General features: G+C 41.8%; 1 protein-coding gene across 1 annotated transcript in view; it reads left to right on the forward strand.

Moving 5' to 3' along the window:
• Positions 1-8,398: 8,398 nt before the first annotated feature.
• Positions 8,399-24,162, forward strand: part of PCCA (propionyl-CoA carboxylase subunit alpha) — a 430,643-nt gene continuing 414,879 nt past the window's right edge. The window contains 4 exon segments of the mRNA XM_030568083.1: positions 8,399-8,500; positions 19,959-20,036; positions 21,993-22,040; positions 22,136-22,204. Coding sequence (XP_030423943.1) covers positions 8,435-8,500; positions 19,959-20,036; positions 21,993-22,040; positions 22,136-22,204 — 261 coding nt within the window. The 5' untranslated portion in view covers positions 8,399-8,434.

Consider the following 24,162-nt stretch of genomic DNA (forward strand, 5'->3'; position numbering starts at 1 on the left):
AAACACAGGCTAGTTATACTGAACTAGGAAATTGATTTCCTTGCCTCTTGTATTAACTAAGGGCATGATCCAACAAATTCTTACCCTGTCAGAGGCCTTAGTCACACAGTAGTCCCATTTGTTTCACTGGAACAACTTACATTAATAACATCTACTCAAATGAGTAGGGATTTCTAGGATTGGATCCTAAGACATGTTACTATTCTTCTAGGCAGAATGAAATAAGCATTCCCATGCTGGCCTTTTAGAAAATGTTCATTGTGAAATAACTTCAGTTCTCAAATACAATATAAGTGAAGTTTTATAATTATATCTGTGTAGATAATATATAAATAATCACCACATATTCATCTAATACAATAACCTGTACATCCTGTTCCCTGCCTGAACTGCTTCTGATTGAACTTCATCAGGTCTAAGAGATTCTGATCAGATGTTCCAGCTGTGTGCATCTCTACTCATAAGAGAATGAAATAGAAATAAATGTGAAGGGGTAGATTGTGCCTGTTAGGCACACCTATAGTAAGTAATTAAATAAAATCTATAGGTCTTTGTCTTGATCTGATATAAATATAATCACATATTTCATTATATTTTAAAATATCAATCTCTTCCTTCTCTAATTACACATTTGAATATATGGTAATTGTTTTGACTGTGAGGTGGTTAAAAATCTGTGCCATAGAATATTAAAAAGAGATTAAAAGGTCTTTTGTTCATATGGAAAACCAAAAACAATATTTTGTTTAAGTGGTATTTTATATTTCTCTAGTCAAGTGATGATGGGACTTTTGTAAAGAAAACCTTTAATCTTAAACATTCAGTACTCCGTCACAACATAATTACCCTAATTTGTATTCCACTGTAGAAATAGGCTTTTTCAGTTTAAACAAATTAAGCAACAATCACTAAGCATACATGGCCAGCATTTTTTCAGGTAACCTGTTATCTGCTCTAGTTACAGCTTTATCTTTATAAATTAGAAATCCTGTTTTTGTTTTCCTGATTTTTCTGAGGATTATGTTAGTCAGATTGTCTAAAGAGGCATTGTGGCTCACTGATGAGGGCACTGGATTCAAGAGGTTATGCTCCACTCTTTCCTTACTCGTTGTATGATCTTGAGCAGGGAACTTTGGGCCACATCCTTCCCTCATTTAGACCCCAGTTCAGGAAAACACTTATGCACATACTTAACTTTAAGTGCATGAGTAATGCCATCCCTCTTCAGCAAAACACTCAAGCACAGGTTTAAGAGCATTGCTGAATCAAGGCTGTTTATTCCCATTGATGTCAGCAGATGATGTATGACCTGAAGTATGACAATTTATATCCCTTATAAATAGGGATAGTGATATCCTATCTCTATGTACTTATGGATGTTCTTGCTGTCTATATAAATGTGTCAGGGCATGAACCAACCTCTAACTGTGATCAGGGTTTGAAGAAGCTTCCCCTATGGGCAGTTTATTTCAAAATGATGTATTACAGAGTTTCTTGTGCCTTCCTCTAAAGCATCTGGCACTAGAAACTGTCTGATAAAGGATACTGAACTAGATGGGCCACAGGTATGACCATTCCTGTGAAATCAGTGGAGTCAAACTGGTTTAAAATAGGTATAACATCAAAATCAGGCCCATTGCATTCAGGCCCCAATTCAGCTACACATGTTAAAGTGTAAAGCACATGCTTAAGTGCTTTGCTGAATGGGAGCCTCAAAGAGAAAGTAAGTGAAAGAAAGAAGAGAGGAGAGAGACTCCAGCCCCAGCCCAAACATCTACTCTGCAATTTTCAGTCCTGCACCCTGACTCAGCCACAGCCGTGCTGGAGGTCTTTTTATTGCAGTGTAGCTGTTTAAGTTTAGACCTTGTGCAAGCAGTTGCAACTGCACATGTAGTTCACAGAGTTCTCACTTACATGAGGTCTGAATATGGTCCTAGATCTTTTATATAACAATAACCGAAAAAAGAGTGGTACTGATTTAGAGACATCAGCACTGAACTATACAGAATGATTATTCATAGCATGATGTGGCGGGGGTGAGGGGAAGCAGGAAAGGAAGGAATTGAATATGAAAAGCTCAAGGATGAGTAAGTTTAATGAGAAAGATCTTAGTATTATATTTCAGTGATGTGAGGTTCCAATGATAGGTGAATATATTGTTTAGGGCCAAATTCAGCACTGACACAAATGGATGGTGTAAGTTGTACATCTAGGGCCAGATGCACCACTGTGTTCCAGCTGCTTTGCAACTTTGAGGTAAGCAAAATACCCATAAAGCTGGTTTATCCAGCAAATAAACTGAATTTACAACTACTTAGCATTGTTTAAGCAGTGTGGAACACCAGAGTGCAATGGTGCATCTAGCCTCTAAAGGACATTGGTTGGAAAGTGAGTGTAAGTAGGCTTAAATGGTGAAATAGCGTAACTTGTGTGGGTGTGCAAAAAACACCCAAACAAAACAACGTAATTTATACTGATTTGGTATCTTATTGGGACAAAATTCAGCCTTAGTATAAAAGGTACAACTGAATTTGGCCTTGGTACTGTTAGTTTGCATTATCTTGCACCTCCCTCTTGGTTCTTCATCTTTGTGAGACAAACATGGCATGGCATATAAATTACATTAATTTTGCACATGCACTGAATCTAGGTTAATGCAAGTTACACTATGGTGTCACTTTACATCTCTTTCTGGCATAGGGTGACCAGATGTCCCAATTTTATAGGGATAGCCCTGGTTTTTGGGGCTGTTTCTCATATAGGTTCCTATTACCCGCCCCACTCCCTGTCTTGATTTTTCACACTTGCTGTCTTGTCACCCTATAATCTGGCCAATATACATCCAATGTGTAATATACATCCTACCGTCATTTATGTCACCCTGAATTTGGTTCAGAAAATTCCAGGAATTGCCCCTGCTTACTAGGCTTCATTTAGATGAATTTGGCCCTACATATCTTTGTTGCTGTTTCAGATCTCTTGTAAATAAGTTAATAGATAGATGTATTGGCTGACTGGAAGATTGAATCTGTCTCTCATAGACCATTGAATAGAATGCTAATAGAAGGGAACATGGATTACAGAGTGTGTAACACATACAAAAAGTTTCTTCTAGCTTTGAGTCATTTAGGGACAGACTTTTCTGTTATGGTTTTTACATCCTATAAACCTCATATTCTGTTTTCTTTGTTAGATAAGGTACAGACATGAAGATTACTATTACACTATGAATTTTCCTTCCCTGAGTTGTAACTTAACATTAAATCATGCTACAGAAGCTTAAATTTTTCTGGGTAAATTCAAGGTTATGTTTGAAGACAAAAGCTCACCAATTCTCTAATTAGGAAGAAGCAAGTCAATTTATAATATCTAAAATTGTAGAGTTTTTTTGCAACCAATGGGCATACTGAGAAAATGATATGGGTCCTATTCTGGCAGACATTTACGAATGTGAATAGCCCCAGTAACTCATTCTGTTCTCATGAGTAGAGTTACACATGTGCTAAAGTGTTTTGCAGGATTAGGGCCTTAGATTTTACAATGTTAAAAAACTATTTATTTAGGAAGTTTGAACAGGTTTATAAATCCATGACATGTAAATATCAAAAACAAAACAATAATGATTACAACAAAGAGCTTTGGTTTAAAGAGACATTCTACAGTAATATAGTCATCAGATCTCTTTATTTTACAAGGTGTTACCATATTAGACTGAGCATCATAACAACATCTGGGACATATTGTTTCCAGTGATTTTTATGAACTTGAGTAAAATCTGCTATTACACATATTTAATAGACCAGGCATGTCTATGAAATGTTATTTTTAAAACTATTTATTTAGATTTTATGAACAAATCTGATATCCTTGACTTTGAATGGTACTTTTTAAAATTCATGCCTTTAACGAGTGGGAAGTTTTTACTAGAGTTGACCCCCTATTGTTCTTGTAAATTTGGCAGCAATAACTGTATAATTTTAGTCAAGTATGTATTTTTTTCTTTTATTTATGTACAGTTAGTCTTTTTGAGAAAGACTATACTTGTAGCTTATGATATAAAATTTTATAAATAAAAAAATAGAAATAAAAAAGGCAGAAAGCCAAAGTTAAATCACTCTAAAAAGCAGAAAGGCTTCAAATACAGATAGAACTGACTGGGATTCTCCTACACTTTCTCTCTTGTCCCTTCCATAAGTAAAGTGTTCCTGCCCTTGCTGCAGAAGAAAAAGGACTTGCATTAGTCAGTTTCTTACTGCATCAAGTTCTTTATACACCCAGCTGGTTGCAAAGTTTCTCTTTGCAGCCATGCCTCTGTGTAATCCTAGTCAGTTTCCCTTTGCAACTGTAGGGTGCCTCCTTTGATGTGGCGCTGTAGGAGGTTGCCTATGCTTAAAGGAGGGCCTGCAAACAGAACCCCTTCTGTGGAGCAAAAGAAAACACCAGTGTGATGTCATGTGACTCTTTTTTAAATATATACTGTGGAGGAACTGACATCTATGTCTCAGAATTTTGTTATACAGCTTTATGATGTTATACAGTGGTAGAGATTAGATAGAAATAGATATCTCATTTAAACCCTGAAGTGAAGGGTATCTACTCTAGACCTCTCTTTGGTTGGTCTAATTCAGTGACTTTCCGGACTTTCCAGGGAAAGTGGGTGGAAGAAATTGGAGTGGTTGTTTCCAGGGTATTTTTAGTGGGATCTTTATTGTTAAATGTATCTACCTGTGACACTGATGGATTAAATATATTATGACATGTTTTTAGACAATAAAGTTTTTTTGTGATTAGCTTATTTACATCTGTATGGCTTGATTAAGCATTTTTAATAACATAAATATAAAATATGTAATAGCAACAATGAAATGTCAGTTGTATTCTCACTGCTCAATTTATATGAGGAAGAGGCACATAATTCATCCCTGTCTTTTAGTAAGCAGTAGGGACAAAACTAGTATTCTACTGTCCACCATTCTGCATCTTCTCTGTCTGTGCAATTTCAGTAAATTTATTGCCATGAGAAGTTAGAAAAGAGCTGACAAAATTAATAAATCTAGGCCAAAGTTTTTAAAATCCTCGGTAGGTGCAAACAGGTGTTTGAGCATCCATTTAGTGGCACAAACTGGAGTTAATCCTGGAGGGAATTTACAAAGGTTGTGTCTGGTTAAACCCAAATATATCTGAGCACTCCAAGGGCATGGGACAGGGACACGGTCTGGAAACTGAGTGTCCGAAAAGAAGTTCCAGAAGGGCCTGAGTGTAATCATCAGCTGCTGTCAGTGCTCAAAAGTTAGTTGTCAGAGGAAGCACAGGTTAAGATATTCAAGCAGCACCCCCTCACTGGTTGTTCTCGACTCTCTGCACTCTGGAAAAAAAGACAGCATGAAGGAAGGACTTGACTCTACATACATTTGAGAGAAACAGAGAATTTACTATGGATTTACAGGATTAGTACATAGGAAATATATATATATCCATCGGTCCCTCTAGGTTAGTAGCCTGTCTCCAACAGTGGCAGATGTGTCAGAGGAAAGTGAAAGTATGCAATAATCTGATTATAAAGGAAGTTTCTTCCTTAACCCCCTCAACTAGAGGTTGGTTTGCACCTAGAAGCATGAGCATTTAATCTGTTCCAAGCTTTTTAGACCTATTAAATATAATGACGTATCTATACATATTTTCTGAATGAATGTCCATTTTTGTGCTGTTCTAGGACTAGCAGTATCTTGTGGCCATAGATTCCACTGATTAATTTCATAATGCACACAAAGTATTTTATTTTTTGTTTTAAATTAGTTTCTTTTCACATTTATTGAATATGCCCTTGTTCTTTTATTAGGGGGAAGAGTAAATACATGCATCTCAGTTATCCTCTCTACACTTTACCATTACTGTACTTATTTTTATACCTCTAATTAATGAATCCGTATTACTTCCATTCTACTTTGGAAATTCCCATTCTGTCTGAGTGCACAAATGTGGGGAGCTAGACCTTTTACAGAAACCCCCCCGCCACCTGAGGCCCTTTGAAAATTTCCCTTCCTGTTTCCCTATAGCCTATGCTGTACAGTGATGATGGAATCATAGAACCATACGGTTAGAAGGGACTGCAATGGTTATCTAGTCTAATCCATTCCTAAGATGCAGGATTTATTGTGTCTAAGCCAGTGATACTCAGACTCAGGCTCACAAGCTGCAAGCGGCTCTTTAATGTGTCTCCTGAGGCTCTTTGCAGCACATATTAAAACACTGTGTGATCTAATTGTTAATCCATCGGGATGATTTTACTATGTTATTTGCTAATTGCAGTTGATAAAATAATACTAACTCACTTTGCTGTGAGAATAATATATATCAATATAAAAACCAAATATTTCCTGTCATACTGTTTAAATATGAATATATAGTACTATTGTAAATGAAACAATGAATTTACACTACTGTCAAGTATCAGAGGGGTAGCTGTGTTAGTCTGGATCTGTAAAAGCAGCAAAGAATCCTGTGGCACCTTATAGACTAACAGACGTTTTGGAGCATGAGCTTTCGTGGGTGAATACCCACTTCGTCGGATGCAGACGTTTTGGAGCATGAGCTTTCGTGGGTGGATGCATCCGACGAAGTGGGTATTCACCCACGAAAGTTCATGCTCCAAAACGTCTGTTAGTCTATAAGGTGCCACAAGATTATTTGCTGCTTTTACACTACTATGGCTCTATTGGGTAATATTGATCGCTAATTTGGCTCTTGAACCACTGAGGTCTGAGTATCACTGGCCTAAACCATCCAAAACAGGTGGCTATCCAATCCAGCCTTTTTCTGAAAACTTCTAGTGAAGGTGCTTACAAGGCCTCTCTAAGCAGTGTGTTCCATTGATCTACTGTTCTTACAGTTAGGAAGTTTTCTTCCTGAGATTTAATCTAAAGCTGCTGTGCTGCAGTTTGACCCCATTGCCTCTTGTCCTGCCATCTATGGCAGAAGAAAACAACTTTTCTCCAGCTTTTATGGTAGCCTTTACAGTATTTGAAGACCACTATCATATCCCCCCTAAATCTCCTCTTTTCCAAACTAAACATACCCAGTTCCTTCAATCTTTGCTGATATGACTTGCATTCCATCCCTTTGATTGTCTTTGCCCCTCACCTCTGGATCCTTTCCCTTTGCCCCTCACCTCTCTACATCCTTTCTATCCGGCCGGCTCCAGGCATCAGCCCAGGAAGCAGGTGCTTGGGGTAGCCAACAGTGAGGGGTACGGTGACCAGACAGCAAATGTGAAAAATCAAGATGGGGTGGGGGATAATAGAAGCCTATATAAGAAAAAGACCCCAAAACTGGGACATCTGGTCACCCTAGTGAGGGGCAGCACCTCGGACTCTTCGGCAGCAAGTCCCTCACTCCCTCTCGGAGTGAAGGACCTGCTACCTAATTGCCACCAAAGACTGAAGCAGTGGTAGAGCTGATCGTGTTAGGGGGTTTTCCCCACCCCTGCCCCTGCTTGGGGCAGCAAAAACCCTGGAGCCGGCCCTGTTTCTATCCATTGGCGACCAAAACTGGCTAGTTCTCCAGCTGAGGCCTGACCAGTGCTGAGTAGGCTGGTACTATCACCTCCCAGAGTGGGGTGATTGAAGGGTTTTATACTATTAACTTATTTAGGCTAGAAAAATCTCTAACTAGCAGCCAGACTGGTGCCACTCCAGCAGAGCTGGGTGTACAAAACGTACCTTACTGGCTGTGGGGGACAAAGTGTGCATTGGGAGGGGAACAGCACCCATGGCTACTCCCGCCAGCCCAGTCCCGAGATGCTGGGGGAGGGGGACTGGAAAGCCAGCAGCTCCTGCGGCGTTGACAGTGGGTCGCAGGTCCTGGCCGTGCATTGCCTTATGTCCTCACAGCTGGGCGGTCCTCGGCAGTGCACTTGGCAGCACGACTCCCAAGCCTGCCTGGAGGCTGGGGTCACCGCCCGGGCTGGCTCGGGGCTCCCTGCGCTGAGGACGTGGCTGCAGCAGCCGCCCGCGGAGCCTGTCCTCGGTGCCCAGGTGAGTGACCGCGAGCCCAGGGAAGAAAGTGCAGCCGCACCCTGGCGCGCGGCCAGTCACGCTCGCGGCGCCTGTGGCCGGAGCGCCGGGTTCAGCGAGGTGGCACTGACCTGCGCGTGCTCGGCGGGGGCCCTCTGGGGCTGCCGGGCACGCGCAGCAGCAGCCCAGCGTTCTCGGGGGCTAATCTGCGGAATCCCGGCGCGCCCGGCTCCTCCGAGGCACGAGGATGACGGGCGCGAGGCGGGGAAGGAGCGGCGCGCGCTCTCTCGGACACTGTCCCACAGCCTGAGTGCCTGCCTGGCGCGAGGGAGGGAGGCGATCCTGATTGGTTGAGCGCGGAGCGCTGACCCCACCCCCTCGCCGAGGTGAAAGGGCAACCAGGAGGCCGGCTGGCTGTGGCGATGGCGGCGTCCTTGCGCCAAGTGGTCGCGGGCAGCTGGCGGCAGCGACACCTGCTTGCGCTGCAGGTGAGCGTGGAGCCGAGTCAGCGCTAGCAGCGGCCGGGCCCGAGCGCCCTCCCGGAGCCGCCCGCGGGGGATGCACGGGAGGCGAGCCCAGCCCCGCGCCCAAGGGGGCGTCGGCGGTAGCCCCCGGAGGTCGCGTTACGGGCTGTGGCAGGAGCCCGGGGGAGCAGCGCTGAGCGAGTCCGTCGCCGCCCTTGCCTGGGGCCGGTGAGAGATCAGCGGCTCCCTCTGCAGGGCCCGGGGAGTGTCTCTGGGATCTTATGCTAGGTGCCCCTTCCCTGCCCCAGGGAGCTGTAAGGGTTGACCACGTTTTTCCGGGCTGTGCCAGGCTAGTCCCGGCCAGCTGCTGCCCTCTGGGGTGGGCTGGTAGGGACTAGTGGGAATAATGTTCAAATGGGCCTCAGCTTTCAGTGCCCTTCCTTCAGGAGCCTGGTTGTTTCTCTTGATAGCTCTGACTGCCATGGCGCCTCTCCTTTCAAATTGGTGTGGGTGGGTGGTAAAGGAGTTACTTTTCTCATACCAGACTCCTGGCTTCTGGACTCTCCAGTCAGGACTGGGGAATGATTGTGTCAAAGGTTGTGTATAAGCTAGTTTTCAAAAAGGAAAAACCAAGTTATCTGTCTCACTTATATGTACTGCATAAGAACTAATGGATAATATCTCATTTGTTGCCCCAGTAGCAATTATGTGAAATGCTGTGCAAAAATATTAAAATTTTGTTATATGATATTTCATGCATCCTCTGTTTCTGAACAGAGGTATTCATATAGAGAGGTCTTGAAGATCCTTTAGGGAGGAGGAGAAAAAGGGCAGAGCTTGGAGAGAAACTTGCAGAACAAAGCATCTGCCTTGTATAGCCTTAGAACTTGTGAGCTCTGCAGAATAGCGCACCTCCTAAATGCTGGGGCAGTGGAAGGGATGGAATGTGAATGCCTGAGATTCTGAAGGCAAATTGCCTTGGAATGGATATCTGAAGTAGTCAAGGGAGAAGCCACAACTTACCTGATCAGAAGGACTCCGAGCTCCACAGAATGGCGCCTTCTCCAGTGTAGTACCTCTTAAGGATGGTGGCAACAAAGCTGCCATACTGTGTATTTTAGGAGGCATACAGAAGAGGAGACTTCTCTTGTCCAGAAGGTCTGCAGGACCTGGGTGAATAAGCATGGGTGTGGGCTGGATGCAGCAAATTAGAACAGATAAGGAGGGGAGGCATTGCACAGTGGTTTGAGCAATTGGCCTGCTAAACTCAGGGTTGTGAGTTCAATCCTTGAGGGGGCCATTTAGGGAACTGAGGTAAAAATCTGTCTGGGGATTGGTCCTGCTTTGAGCAGGGGGTTGGACTAGATGAGGTCCCTTCCAACCATGATATTCTATGATTCTCCCTCCCATCCCCCCTTTGGGAGCCCAGAAGTGGAAGATTTCTTAGGAATAAATGGTAGAGTGAGCAGCATAGATAACTTGGTACCTGTCCAATGGAGCATGGAACTCCACAGTAGCTTATTAACTTCCAAGGGCAGGCATCTTCTGACACAGTGAAAATAATTTATAAGAAAAAAAACAAGTTAATAGGTTACATTAATGAGAACTTTATTGAAGTGCGCAGTGTGAATTCTTACAAAGATCTCTTATACTTTAAGATACATATTCATGATATTAAGTATATAACTAGTGAGGCATATAATGAAAAACTAGACTGTCACTGACATACTTAAAATAGGATTCTAAGCAAAATAGAAGAACGTTGGAGACCTTAATTTCTTCCTCTAGAGGTTGACATGTAGTATAACTGATGGGATTAGGTCAACAAGGATAAAGGAGGGAAACCTGTAATTAGAGGCGAAATGCGTTATGGATTGGCAGAAGCTTGCCATAATTAAGATTTTTGTTTATAAGCTGCAAAGTCCGTTACAAATCCAGTTTTCAAACACCACTTCCAAAAAGGGGGAAATTTAACTTGGATCTCACATGTCCCATGTGAGTGCTCTAACCACTGGGCTCAGTTATAACATGGGCACTGCCTCCATCTCCTCCAGCCAGGTTTTTGAATGGGACCTGATCTGGTAGGCAGCCTCTGAGCATGCCTATTGGATTGGGGTCCTGTATGTGAGATAGATTTTAGAGTGCCTATCTTTCCACAGTTTGCGGATTGCTCTGGGGTTGAGGAGAGTGACAGCAGTGTACATGCCCAGACAGAGCTCTTGTGGTAGAAATTGAGGCTCCAATGAGTTTAGGTGCTTACAGCCAAGCAGGAGTTTTGTGGATAACAGTGGTGCCTAAAGCCATGTTTGTACTAGACACCTTGGTTGACACAAATTATCTTGGTGTAGAGCTGCTGCACTTAGTGTATTGCTCATGCATTTTTGGTTCATTGAATTGGTGCTGTGTGTACTTACTAGGAGTGCCTGTGTTGATGCACCATGGGTAGGTATTCCAGTGTGCAACTTGCCATTGTCTGGCGCATGGTCTCTTGAGAAACTTCATCAATGCATGGTGGGACAGAAACAAGTTGTGCGGGAGTGACTGAGAGCAAGGAGTCAAGTTCCTATCATGCAGCTTCATCTATTTCTTTATTTTCATGCCTTTATTAAAAAAAAAAACAACAAAACCCTGCAAAACTGCACAGCACTTCTTGCTGTCAGTCCTCTCTGAAAGAACCATGGAGTTCACACAGCTCTGCACTGTTGACATGAGTGTTGCAAAAACAGGACAGACAATCCTCCAGTATTTGTAGAGCCATAGAAAGTAATGTTCTTTGCTGCTAAAGTTCTGTTTCGTAGAGGGTAGATAGTGAAAACCACTTCAAGGTTGCTGATGGCATTGTAGATCAGCTGCAGGTGGAGAAGAGCTGCTTCTGACCCTGAGAAACCAGCATTAACTAGTGGGATTGCATCAGACACAAAATGCCATATTCCTGGGACTGTGCTGAGTTTGCTGTTGCCATCCCGCTCAGGGACACCGGATTGAGAACTGCACTGGCAGTTGAGAAGTGAGTGGCGATTGCTGTCTGGAATTTTGCAACCCTGGATTTCTACCAGTTAGTGGGAAATAATTTTTGATTTGGAAAATCCACAGTGGGGACCCTTGTCATGCAAGTGTGTAGAGCCATTAATAGTTTCCTGTGCCTGCTATACAAGAGTCTCTCTTTTGGTAGCGTACAGGAGATGGTGGATTTGCAGCAGTGGGATTCCTGAACTGAGATGGGATGACAGAAGGTGCACACATTTCTATTTTAGCACCAGCTCACTTTGCACAGACTGCGTCAACAGAAAGGACTACTCTTCTATGGATATGCAAGTGCTGATGGATCACCAGGGATGCTTCACCAGCATCAGTGTTGGCCGGTCAGGGAAGGTGCACGATACTCTCATCTTTAAGAATGCAGGACTGTTCAGAAAGCTGCCAACAGGGATGTTCTTTCCTGACCAGAGGATTTGGCATATCAGTATTGTCAGTGCTACAGTGATCATGGGGGACCTAGCTTACCCCTTGCTTCCCTGGCTCATGATGCTGCATGTTGACCACCTCAACAGCATCAAGGAAAGAGTCAAGTGCTAGCTCAGCAGGTGCAGAATAACAGCGGAATGTGGTTTTGGTAGGTTGAACTCCCCCTGTACAATAACATTATGGCTCTTAAAATAATAAAACAATAAAATTTTGGGGTATGAGTGTAGGGCAGTGGCATGGAGCACTGATACTATTTTCCACAGGTGGTGGTGATTTTAACTCATACCTTGCTCTTAAGGGTAACAAAGATGTAGAAAACACTGCTCCAACTGGCATCCTGAAGCCACATGGCCCTGTATGCTGCTGGCTTCTTACTTCTACGGTGCTAGCCAAAGTCATGTAGGGTGACCAGACATCCCGATAAAATTGGGACCGTCCCCATATTTAGGTGTTGGGACGCAATTTGTCCCGATGTTTCACTCTGTTGGCAGCACTTGCCTTTTTTTGCTCTGCTGGCAAATCTCTTCTCTTCTTGCTCCTCACCCCTCCTCCCCCCATATCCTGATATTTTCTCCCTCTCATCTGGTCACCCTAAAGTCATTGCAGGTGGGCATGTTACTGTGGGGGAAGAAATAAGGTTACCATCCCTAGAAACCTTTGGCAAAGCATTGCAGTGTAGCTCTGTGAAAATTTTATCAAGATCTCTCGAGGGCTGTCCTTGTGTACATAAACAAACTGCTCTGCTTTCCCACATAAAGTTAGCCAAGAGGCAATGCGAATACCAACTCTGCCTCTGTTTCAATGCTCATGTCCTGCTATGTAGGGGTTGGGCTTCATCTGTACATTTAAACATTGTAACAGGCAAGGTGGTTTTAATTTAAATCAAATTAGTGATTTAAATCACTAGTCAGGAAGACTCGATTTAATCATGGATTTCTACATAAAAGTGCATTCTTATTGGTTGTTATAACCTTAATGCATATTCTTCACAACTCAGAGAGAGATGTAGGTTTCATTTTTAGAAGGCACACACTATACATTTTTTTTAAAGTGATTTATTTTGAAAACTTTTTCAGATTAGTTTTACAGCTATAATAGAAAATGAATGATTGTTTGGTTATATTCATTTACCAAAGGTAATTGAAGCAGATACCTATGAAGTCATTGGGTGGTGAACTATCTCCAATTCAACAGGTTAATCATTAATTTTTGGAGGATTTTCTTGCCAGGATGTATTAGGAGGAGAACATCACCAGAGAGACATTTGAATTGTTTTATTTAACTAGAACAACGTTATGTACGCTGGATTTTTTTTCTTCAACAGCAAACATATAATATTCTAACAAAACAAGCATATGAATTTTTGAATTTAGTTAAACATTAAAGTTTTTTCAAATCAGGTTTGATTGTTTTTTTTAACTAAAATTGCCTTTTTTTTTTTTTTTTTTTTTTTAATATTTCATTTATGTCAGCCAGGTCAACATGAGAAATTCAAAATACTGGCTTCTGCAGTTAACTCAGTCGTCTTCACCTTCATTTTCCTGTTTGTTTATAATCTGGAAAAGAAAAACAAGCTTTCCTGCTTTTTTTCAAGTCCCAAATGATTTCTCAATTTGAAATGAATTTAGTCCAAAGGAAGAAAATATTCTTTTTACACTGGCAGAAGAAGCTACTGCTGTTAAAAGTTAGATCACTTCAACAGTCTCTGAATCGAAGTGTTTAAGTGACTTCCACCGCTTCACTGGTGTGACTTTATTTAAAAAATCATCAGTAAACATGCTTCTTGAATGGTTCACCCTTAGCTCTGAAGTTTATTATAGTTGGCATTATGGAGGGATGATTGCAGGATGTTCATGTCCTAGCCAACTCCTCTTCTTCGGCAGTAAAGCTTTCACCCTGGTACCGAGTATTGAGAATATTTTGCAAGAAAATGAGCTAGAGAGAGTGCTTGTCCCATTCATTTTTTAAATGCCTGTACAGTAACTCCTCACTTAATGTTGTAGTTATGTTCCAGAAAAATGTGACTGTAAGGGAAATGTTAAGCAAATCCAATTTCCCCATAAGAATTAATGTAAATGTGGAGGTTTAGGTTTCAGGGAATTTTTTTTTTTTTGCTGTACAGTACTATAGTTGGGAGGTGCCTCTGCCTTACCCCACACAGGCACTGGAGACAATGAGGCAGGCAAGGAGACTGAAAGTGCAGTAGGCTAGGAGAAGCACATTGTGCAGAAGCAGTGGCAGCTTCTCCTATTCTGCAAGCACCAGGGGTGGGGGGCTCAGCCCTCAGCCCACCCACGCCACTCCTTCCCCCAAGCTCCCACCCTTAACCTCCCTCTTCTCCCCCCACCTTTACTTTGCACACCACATCTTCACTCCTCCCTGTGACAGGTTCTCTGTTACGCCTCTCTTCCAGAGCCTGCTGGCTGTCCCAATAAAGTGTGGAGGCTTTCAGTTATGCAGCACCCATGGCTTTATTTACACATACACAGTTCTCCCACCACCAGTGTTGAGCTATATATAAAGCTTACAGGGTTAGTTCCCTCTTTTCCTGTGGTCAGCCCACAGCTTGGAGTCTGACCTTTCCCTGGCTGGCTTTTCTTCTGGCTCCCAACCCTTATAACTGCTGGCTTGTCAGGCCCGCAGGTGGAGCCAATCCCCAGGCCAGGCATCAGGACTGTTTCACCAGCCGCAATCTCTTTCCCTTGATTGGAGCTGGCTGAGCAGGGGTTATTAAGTGCTTTTGCACCAGCACCCTGGAACACTCCCCCTTCCCTCCTTCCTGTGGCAATCAGCTGGCTTGCCGTGTTCAGGAGGGAGGGGGAGCCTGCATGCTGAGTCCTTGCTCCTCCCTCCTGAATGCCGCAAGCCAGCTGATTGCTGTGGGCAGGAGTCGGGGGGGGGGGGGGTGGTGGTGGTGGTGGTGAAGGTGCTGATCTCTGGAGTCTACTGGTGGGTGGGAGGTGCTGTGTGTGTGTGGGAGGGGGGTGTAGGGGAGCTGCCAGCTGTGGACAAAGCAGGCAGCCAAACAACATTATAGCACAGCATTGCACAGCTTTAAATGGAGCACATTCTGTAATTAAGCAGGGACATAAGATCGAAACAATGTTAAGTGAGAGGACATTACGTGGGGAGTTACTGAAATTTTAACTCCATAAGATTGGGTCCCTAATCCATGAACTCGTTTACAAAACGTTTCTTAAACAGGAATATATTGTTTCATACTATAGAATTAGAATTTGTAATCCCTATTCCGTGATGAGATATCTTTGACCTATAATGTATCTTTAGATAATTTTTTTTTCCTCAAAGCATTTTATTAAAAACTTTTTTTTTAAATCTTTTTTTAAAATCATTGATTTGTATCCACCGTGGTAACAGGAAATAGATTCACAAACTTTTCCTGAGGTTTCTTCCCCTGCATGGGACTTAGCTGCCAGAACTGACTAGACTGTGCTGGAGTCTTGAATGGATCCTGGCTCTGCATGGTTGGACCTCCCTGATTGATCGTATGCCCCCTGTCTCCCATCTTCTCCTTGCTGTTCACAGGAGGGTCTGCATCCTGGGCTCTTCAAAGGAACCCGTGGTGCTCTGCAGGGTGCTGGTGGGGTCTCTGCCAAGTGTGTCAGGCAGCTTGTATTAAAAGCAGCAGATCTGTGGCTCAGCATCAGATCGACTATTGGGCCTGACTGGCCTTCTGGTATCTCTGCTGCAGTTCCTTCACTTTCATGCAGCACTGCTGCTGATCCCTGTCATACCCCTTTGCTTGCATCCCCTGTGAAATCTGTCTGTCAATGTCCATATTTCCAGAACTGCTCTGTAGCTGTGCTTGCACAGACTATTCTTCCCAAAGGCCCGAGAAATCCAGTGGCTTCTGTCTACTCCAGGCAGGTGCATGTCTGGAGCATGTAGCCAGCATGGTCCATTTTGCACTCGTGTGCAACATGGAAGAACTGCTAGGTGTGTTTATCAAACTGGGAAATCGGAAAAAGGCATTTAAAAAAATATGGGCTTTGTACAGGTTGTGTGTGGCTCCTGGTGTCTGTGACCCCTGGGCAGTGGAGTTCACAGTTGTGGTCAGTGTCTGGCATTGTGGGATAGCTGCTGGAGAACTGTTAGGGTCAACATAGGTCACGGTGTCTATATTTGCACTGCGTCAACCACAACAGGCTGATTTCCCCGAACAGTATTACCGTAATGGGGTACTTACATCAGTGGTAGACGAATTTTGAGCATAGACACAGGCATAACTAGGCTGATGCAAGGTGACTTACATAGACCTAACTTTGTAGTGTAGACCAAGCCTCTATCTTTGTGGCTCTGGTCCAAGGCCCTGTTAAATGCATTGTAAAATGTCATCTTGTTGGAGAAGTGCTTGAAACTTGTTTTATAGATACCTTGGCTAGCACAGAGTTGTCAAACTCCGGTCCTATCAGTACAGGTTCAACCAACTGCTCTTAGTGTGTGTGTGTGTGTGTGTGTGTTTTTTAATTTAAATAATGGTTTTGCTTCAAGTTGAAGCAAATTTGACTTAAATCTTACTTTGAGTGGGTTGTTAAAAACAATTAACTGCAACACACTGAGTTAGATTACAACTCTGTGTACTTAAGCACTTAATCTGACAAACTATACACCAAATGTAAACTCAGTACGGAATTTGAGTTTGATTCTCCTAGTATTTTCAATACAGGAAAAAGAGGAAGATAGTTGTGATTTTGTTTAATGTAGAAGCTTTGTAAACGAATTAGGTTATTTTTATAAAACTAAGATGAAGTTCCTGTCAAAATGTATATTAAACACCTCTACCCTGATATAATGCTGTCCTTGGGAGCCAAAAAATCTTACTGTGTTATAGGTGAAACCATGTTATAGAATCATAGAATATCAGGGTTGGAAGGGACCTCAGGAGGTCATCTAGTCCAACCCCTTGCTCATAGCAGGACCAATTCCAAACTAAATCATCCCAGCCAGGGCTTTGTCAAGCCTGACCTTAAAAACCTCTAAGGAAGGAGATTCCACCACCTCCCTAGGTAACCCATTGCAGTGCTTCACCACCCTCCTAGTGAAAAAGTTTTTCCTGATATCCAACCTAAACCTTCCTCTCTGCAACTAGAGACCATTACTCCTTGTTCTGTCATCAGGTACCACTGAGAACAGTCTAGATCCATCCTCTTTGGAACCCCCTTTCAGGTAGTTGAAAGCATCTATCAAATCCCCCCTCATATATCGAACTTGCTTTGATCTGCTGGAGCGCGCAGCCCCGTCCCGCTGGAGCGCTGCTTTACCGCGTTATATCCAAATTCATGTTATATCAGGTCATGTTATATCAGGGTAGAGGTCTAATTAAAACAGTTGAATAAGGTTTCTTACTTTTTCAGTTCTCTAACTGCATGACAGCTTTCCTCTTCCAATGTTAAAAGGTGTTTTCAATAAATGCCAAGGTCTTAAATCCATTTTAATTAAAACTGACTGTAACTTTTCCATTTCTTCCCTTCTAATTTGCTTCTTTTAGCACAAACATCTTCTGGCTTCTCCTGTGCCTTCAAAGTTAAAGGGCTTTGTATTTGTGGTGTTTACAAGACAGTTCAGTAGCCTCTCTTTCTAAATTAGCTGTACACACTTGGTTCAGCTGCTATAAACCATCAGAAGCTTTTCTTCCAGGGATTTATATTAACTTGCAAAGATTTTGTTGAATGTGTGTGTGATTGAGCTCTTGTGGGTTTCCCTACCCTTCTGTAGTAGTGTACGAAAAGGAGATGGTGCCTTTCTGTTGGGAGGTGATGGGAGGAGGGTATGAGTCCCCTTACCCTCCCCCCCCAGTCCAGCCAGAATGAGGTGTCCGTTCTTCTATTTCACATGCAGAAATAGGACTATATGGCCCACTCCTGCACCTGTCTACTATCGCTACTCATTATTCTGGAAAGGACAAACCAGAGAACGAGTACAAAATTTTACCTTGTATTTGTCCCTCTCTTTGTGCAACCCCACTTCATATGGCCTCCCAACATATGTTATTTATTTATTTTTCTTCAAGCTTCATTTTTCCTCCTTTTATCTAACCCGCTATGTCTGTCACGGTCATGCTCACACTCACTCACTCATCCCCTCATCAGATAGCAGTTCCTTGTGGTACATTTATAGAGCTTGGTTATATGGAAAAAACATAAGGGCAGGAAGTTGAAAAACTTACCTTGATAGTGCAGTTAATTATTTATTATGCTCCACCCCATTTTGTATTTGAACCCTGAGTAATCTTCCTGGGTCTAGGGATCTGTAGTCTTTGTTTCCTAATCTTTAAAACTGTATGGACTACAGACAGAGCGACTGTCCCAGTCACTTTTGCAGTTTGGTTTTGTCCAGCTATGTATATTTACTGCTTCTTTAATTTTATTGTCTGAACCTGATCATTCTTGTGTTCCAACTGAAAAAAAAAAAAAATCCCTGGGTTATGTGGGAAGAGTCAGGAAGCGGCCAGGCAGGCTTTAGAGAGATGACCTGAAATGACTGTGAAGGGGTGGTGCATGTGCCTTAAAAATTATATATAACTCTTTGCCCCTTGGAAGTCTTGGACTACGCTACAATTAGTGAAGCTTAAGCCATTGGAACAGGAATAGCTCTACACACTTTCTGGCAATGCTTTGTGGGCCACAGCCTGAGAACCACTGCATCACCCTGTCCCCATCTCTTCTCAAACACTAGATTTTTGTTATCAGAGGGGTAGCTGTGTTAGTCTGGATCTGTAAAAGCAGCAAAGAGTTCTGTGGCACCTTATAGAATAACAGACGTATTGGAGCATGAGCTTTCGTGGGTGAATACCCACTTAGTCTATAAGGTGCCGCAGGACTCTTTGCTGCTTTTCCGTAAGATGGCAGTTTTTAGTATAGATACATGTGTCCTAGGAAAAGATGGGTGATACACAAAGAGCATCTCTCTGATCTTTTGCTTCCTCCTGTAAGCTAGTCATTCTTGTGGGTGGACATCTTTCACTGCTCATCCAAAATTGCTGCCTGGAGACTCAAAATGACATTTCATGTAGTCTGACATACTGATAAAATAGACTACGAAATCTTTCTACTTCACCAGCTTTAAATAATACACTTAGAAGTGCTTATAAAGAGTTGCTCGATGAGGGGAAGCTAATTATTTGGCTTTTGTTATTTTAAACTACATGAAATGGAAAAACTTGGCTGTTTAAGCTGTGAACTGCTAACAATCCTTTTGTAAACAAATTCCAAAATCTTTGAGGATGGACAGATGTGTTGGTGGATATATAAGGGAGTAAGACAGTAGATGAAAATGTACTGTCCTTTTAGTTCTGGACACTTCTGGACAAAATGCTAATTTGAACCGAAGAAAACTTAGTCTTAATCTGGTCCTTTAGTAGTTTCTTAGCCACATAAAATCACTTTTGCCTGCTTTACGTGCTTCTAAATCCCAGGGGATGTAGCATTTCAGGTCTGAGATGTACTGGCAGACCAGTGTGGTGTGTTCAAGCTTCTCTGTCAGAACTAAACTCTTTCTAGTTCTCTCTCAATACATCTCTTGAGAGGCACTCAATTCTTCGCCCCCCTTTTTAAATTAAAACAAAGCCCCACCCCAACCTAAAATCATAGGGAGAAAAGCTACCCTTTAAAAAAAAAAAAAAGGGGGGGGGGGAATGTGGCAGTAAAAGAACATTCAAGGCTTATAACTTATGGTACTCTTGCAATTTTAACTTTAATCACTGATCGTGCCATGAAGAATCAGTGCTCTCTTTTTGGCAATGGAATAAGTTTGAGATCTAATACAGTACATAGGGGAGAAGTTTTTCATGTCTAGTATGTAATGAAAAGCTTTTTCCTGAATTTTTTTTAGGTTTGAATGTAAGAAGTTTCAAGTGTGGTGTATATGTGTAGTGGGTTTTTTTTTTTAAACTTCCTTGCAGCTTAAATTTTTTTAAAGAAATGCTATATATAAATTATTCTTTTAATTAACCAAACATCTGTAATTTGAATCCTTATCCCCTCCATGTTTTTTGTAGTGTGCAACACGCCATTCAAGATGGTGCCTTATAACTTCACGTACATTCTATACAGCTGAATATGACCCCAATGAGAAGGTAAGTTTTATAAAATCACTTGACTATACTGTACCATAAACATATATTTGAAAGCCAAAAGTTAATCTTTTCTCCAGTGCCTATGCTAACACTAGTAGTTTTAGTGAGACTGCCTGTTACTAACAAAACTCCTTAAATGTTGGATTTTATTTAAAAAAAATAAATCTTACTCTTCGGGCAGATAAATTATCCTTATTCTTGGGAGTGTATTTGCCCATGCCCTGGACATAATGTACATTTCTTTCACATTCCAAAACATGTTGGAAATAGTTATTTACACTGTACTTAGTCATTATTTTTGCAGCGGTTGAGTCCCCATTTCTAGAGAATCTTTAAAGCTAGATTGACAAAACATTGCAAATTACTATAGACAGCAACTCTGCATTAGCAGCAGGACATTTATTAAATGACCTAACGTCTTCCAAATCTAATGTTTATGAACAATTCACATGCTAGGAAGGTATAAAGATGAGACTTTACAGGGCTAGCAGAGAAGAGTAAATCCTCAAGTTAGAGGAGGTTGCCAGCTTTATTTTTATTTTTTCCCCTCTGTGTCTGGCCCATTAATTGACTCAGGAAGTAGCAATCTAGGTCTGCAGCTACACGCCAAGCAAAACTTTTTTTCCTAATGGGAGGTACATTCACTTGGCTTCCCTCTAAGTAAATCTCCTTGGATGATTGCAAATGCTGTGGCTGCATGTGCTCTGGTATTGAGGGGAAAGTATAGCAGCTGTGTTTCACTCTGGGGAATACAAGCCATAGCTTTACATGTCTGCATAGAAGCACCTGACAGGGGATGACAGCTATATTAGAAAATGAAGGACGGGGGAAACAGGAGCGTAGAACAAAAAGTAACTTCATTCTTGGGAGAATTTGATCATGAATTTGCACTTGCAACATTTCCTACAGGTCTTGACTGTCACTTATTCAAGACTGCTCCTCCCTCTCCCACTATGGTTAATTTCCTCTGTGTCATGAAGATAGCTCTGTATTGGCAGTGAAACAGGGTGCTTAGCTTCCCTCAATCTGTTAATTGGAAATCCTGTGAGTACGTGCAGGGGGTAGTGGGTGTCAATGGAGCTCAAACTCAGTTATCTGAACATTATTTAAAAAAACTGAATCAGACTGAATTTCAAGATCTTCTGCTAATTAGGGGAAATGACCTACTCAGGAAAGACAGCATGTTGCTCAAAAGCAATGTGTGATGTTTCTTGCTGGATGTCAAATGTGTCCTCTATAATAGCAGGAACAAGAGTTGAGTGTCTCCTCCTGTTAGTGTGTCTATTGCAGAATTGACTTACTTAATTGCAGAATTGGTTTACTTTATTTTGCATAACTATACTGCTATCGCTCCCTTTGTGGCCACTCTTATTTTGGAATATGTGGCTTGCCTTTTTTGTTTTTTTTGTTTTAAACTTTAGTGTAAACACTTACAAGGTGATGTAAGCAACGGAGACCAGGAGTAGGGAGGCACTGCTATATTGAAACAAGTGTTTCTGCACAAGGAGACCTGATAGTATAACTACAATGTCTTAAATTCATACCTTGGCTTACAGTGCTGTAACTTTACTGTGTCGACAGGCCTGTATTCTAGTATAACTGTGTCTGCACTGGGAGGGTACTACTGCCTCTTAGTTATGCCAACGTAGTTAAAGTGACAACTCCTAAATGTGGGCAAAGGCAAGGAGTTCAAGCCTGATGGAACGGCAAATTCCAGTTCAGAGTTGGCAAAATTACATGGAAGGATCACTGTTTATCTGAATTGATTGTCTTCCTTTCCGTCGGAATAATCACTCTGGTATGAACAGTGTGGTGTGGGGTTTTATTTTTTTTTTTCCTCTTCCTCACTTACACAAGGCCCACCGGTAAAAATCTATTAGGAATGTTTGGTTTTTTAGTTATATTTGTGTTTTTTAAAAAGAAAAATGTTGATTCATCAATATCTTCCCCCTTCAGACATTTGAGAAACTCCTTATCGCCAACAGAGGAGAGATTGCATGCAGAGTAAGTTATAACTTTCAAGCATTTATCATTCTTGAACTTTTTTGCTGTAAGATTACTTAAATACTGAAAACTTTTTTTTTTTTTTTTAAAAATAGGTGATTAAAACATGCAAGAAGATGGGCATTAAAACTGTTGCTATACATAGCGATGTTGATTCCAGTGCTGTAAGTATTATCTGATCATTTTGTTCCTTTTTTTTTTTTTTAGCTTCTTTCTGAACAACAAAGGAATTCAATGTTGCACCACTCGGCAATGTGACACCTAATCTTTAGGCACCTAGGAAATCTCGGGAATCCGCAAAGCCTGGATTAGGTGCTTAGGCTCCATATACAATGCACGGGGAGCAAGTAGTGTAAACTTGGCCTAATACAGCAAAAGTAAAGTATCCTACACTAGTTTAGATAATAACTTTTATTACAGAGGAAGAGGTAGCAAGTGGATATCCTGTTGTTGTTGTTTGACTCTGACCAACTGGAAATAGTAGGTAACTAATAAGTGTTTTTATAAAATGAGTTTATACAAATGAAGAAGGGAGAATGAAGCAGTATAAGAATGCTGGAAGCGAAAGTTGGGTTTCCAAGAGGTAGGTAGGCTAATGGGAAAGTCTTCTATGGGATGGAATTATGGGAAAAAAGTTGGTGTTCCTTTTAAAAATAAATAAATAAAAATAGTCAAGGACTGTTGAAAATCATCCCGGGGACTGAATGTCGGAGGGTCAATAATGGCTTAAATCTATCTTTGGTATATATAGCCCCATTGCCATCGTATCTGAGCACCTCAGTCTCTACTAAGAAGCAACAAAGAGTCCTGTGGCACCTTATAGACTAACAGATATATTGGAGCATAAGCTTTTCGTGGGTGAATACTTTGTCACTTTGACACTTTGTCAGTCTCTACTGTAGATCTCCTCGCAACACCTCTTGTGAGGTAGGATGTACTCTTCCCCATTTTTGTAGATGGGGAAACTGAGGCACAGAATTTAAGGGCTTATCTACACAGTGCCACAACCAGAGTACAGAGGTGTGAACTGTAGAGCTCTCTGACTGCCCCATGTAATACCCTACTGGCATAAACTTAAAGGTACCTACTTCATGTTAACGTAGTCTTGTTTGTTCACACTGATGTAGTCCCTGTTTCAAAGTATCTTTACATTTATGCCACCAGGGTCTACATGGATCATTTAGAGTGCATCACTTCAGGGCACTCTGCAGTTCATACCCCTGTAGTCCAGACCAGCCCACTAATGACTTGCCTGAGGTCACACATGAAGGCTATAGGAGAGCAGGGGATTGATCTCGGGTTTCAAAACCGAGGTTAGTGTCCAAACTCCTGGATGGTCCTTCTGGACCATCCTTTTGTCCCTGAGAAGAACAGAGTATCTTCATAACCTTTGGCTGAAATTCAGTCCAGGACAGTGGTAATTGGAAGATATTGCTGTTCAGTGTACTGTGAAATGAGTTTTTGGTCTCTTGTTCAGTTCCTAGTGAGCAAGTGTCAGTGTCACAGTTATCAGTAAATGGTGCTTTTGCTGGTTTAGTTGGAAGCCAAGGATTAAGTGGGTGCAGTGAATAGCCTACTGTTTCACTAGGGTATGCCTACACCGCAGCAGGGTGTATGCCTGCTAAATATCGAGGAGTATGGGAAAATGAGTTAGTTAGCATGAAGATAAGTTTGAGATGGTAAGATGGGAAAACTGAAGCTGATAAAGCCATAATCCAGGGTTATGTTGTAGCTATATTTTGATTATAACTGGTTTTAGCATGGTTTTTAGTGAGTGTTTTTGAGAATTGTGAATTTTTTTTATTAAAATGCTGTCTATATTGATAACATGGGAAGGGTATTGATGAAGATATTAGTTTAAACTGTGTATAATGTAAAAAGCCAATAAAGAGGTGGCAGAAATGTTAATGCATAGGTTTAATGTTAATTAGCATTATAATAGGTTATAAAAAGAGTAGTTTTGCTAAATTATGGAAAACTGTCTCGTTAATACCCAAAAGTATATAATCAAAGGTAAGTTTACACTACAGCTCTGCTGACCTAGTGCAGATGAAGATAGTGTGAAACCTGCATCACATGGAGCGGGGGCTTTTTCACATTCCTGAGCAATGTAAGTTATATC

The sequence above is a fragment of the Gopherus evgoodei genome, chromosome 1, assembly GCF_007399415.2.
Source record: "Gopherus evgoodei ecotype Sinaloan lineage chromosome 1, rGopEvg1_v1.p, whole genome shotgun sequence".
In the NCBI taxonomy this organism is placed as follows: domain Eukaryota; kingdom Metazoa; phylum Chordata; order Testudines; family Testudinidae; genus Gopherus; species Gopherus evgoodei.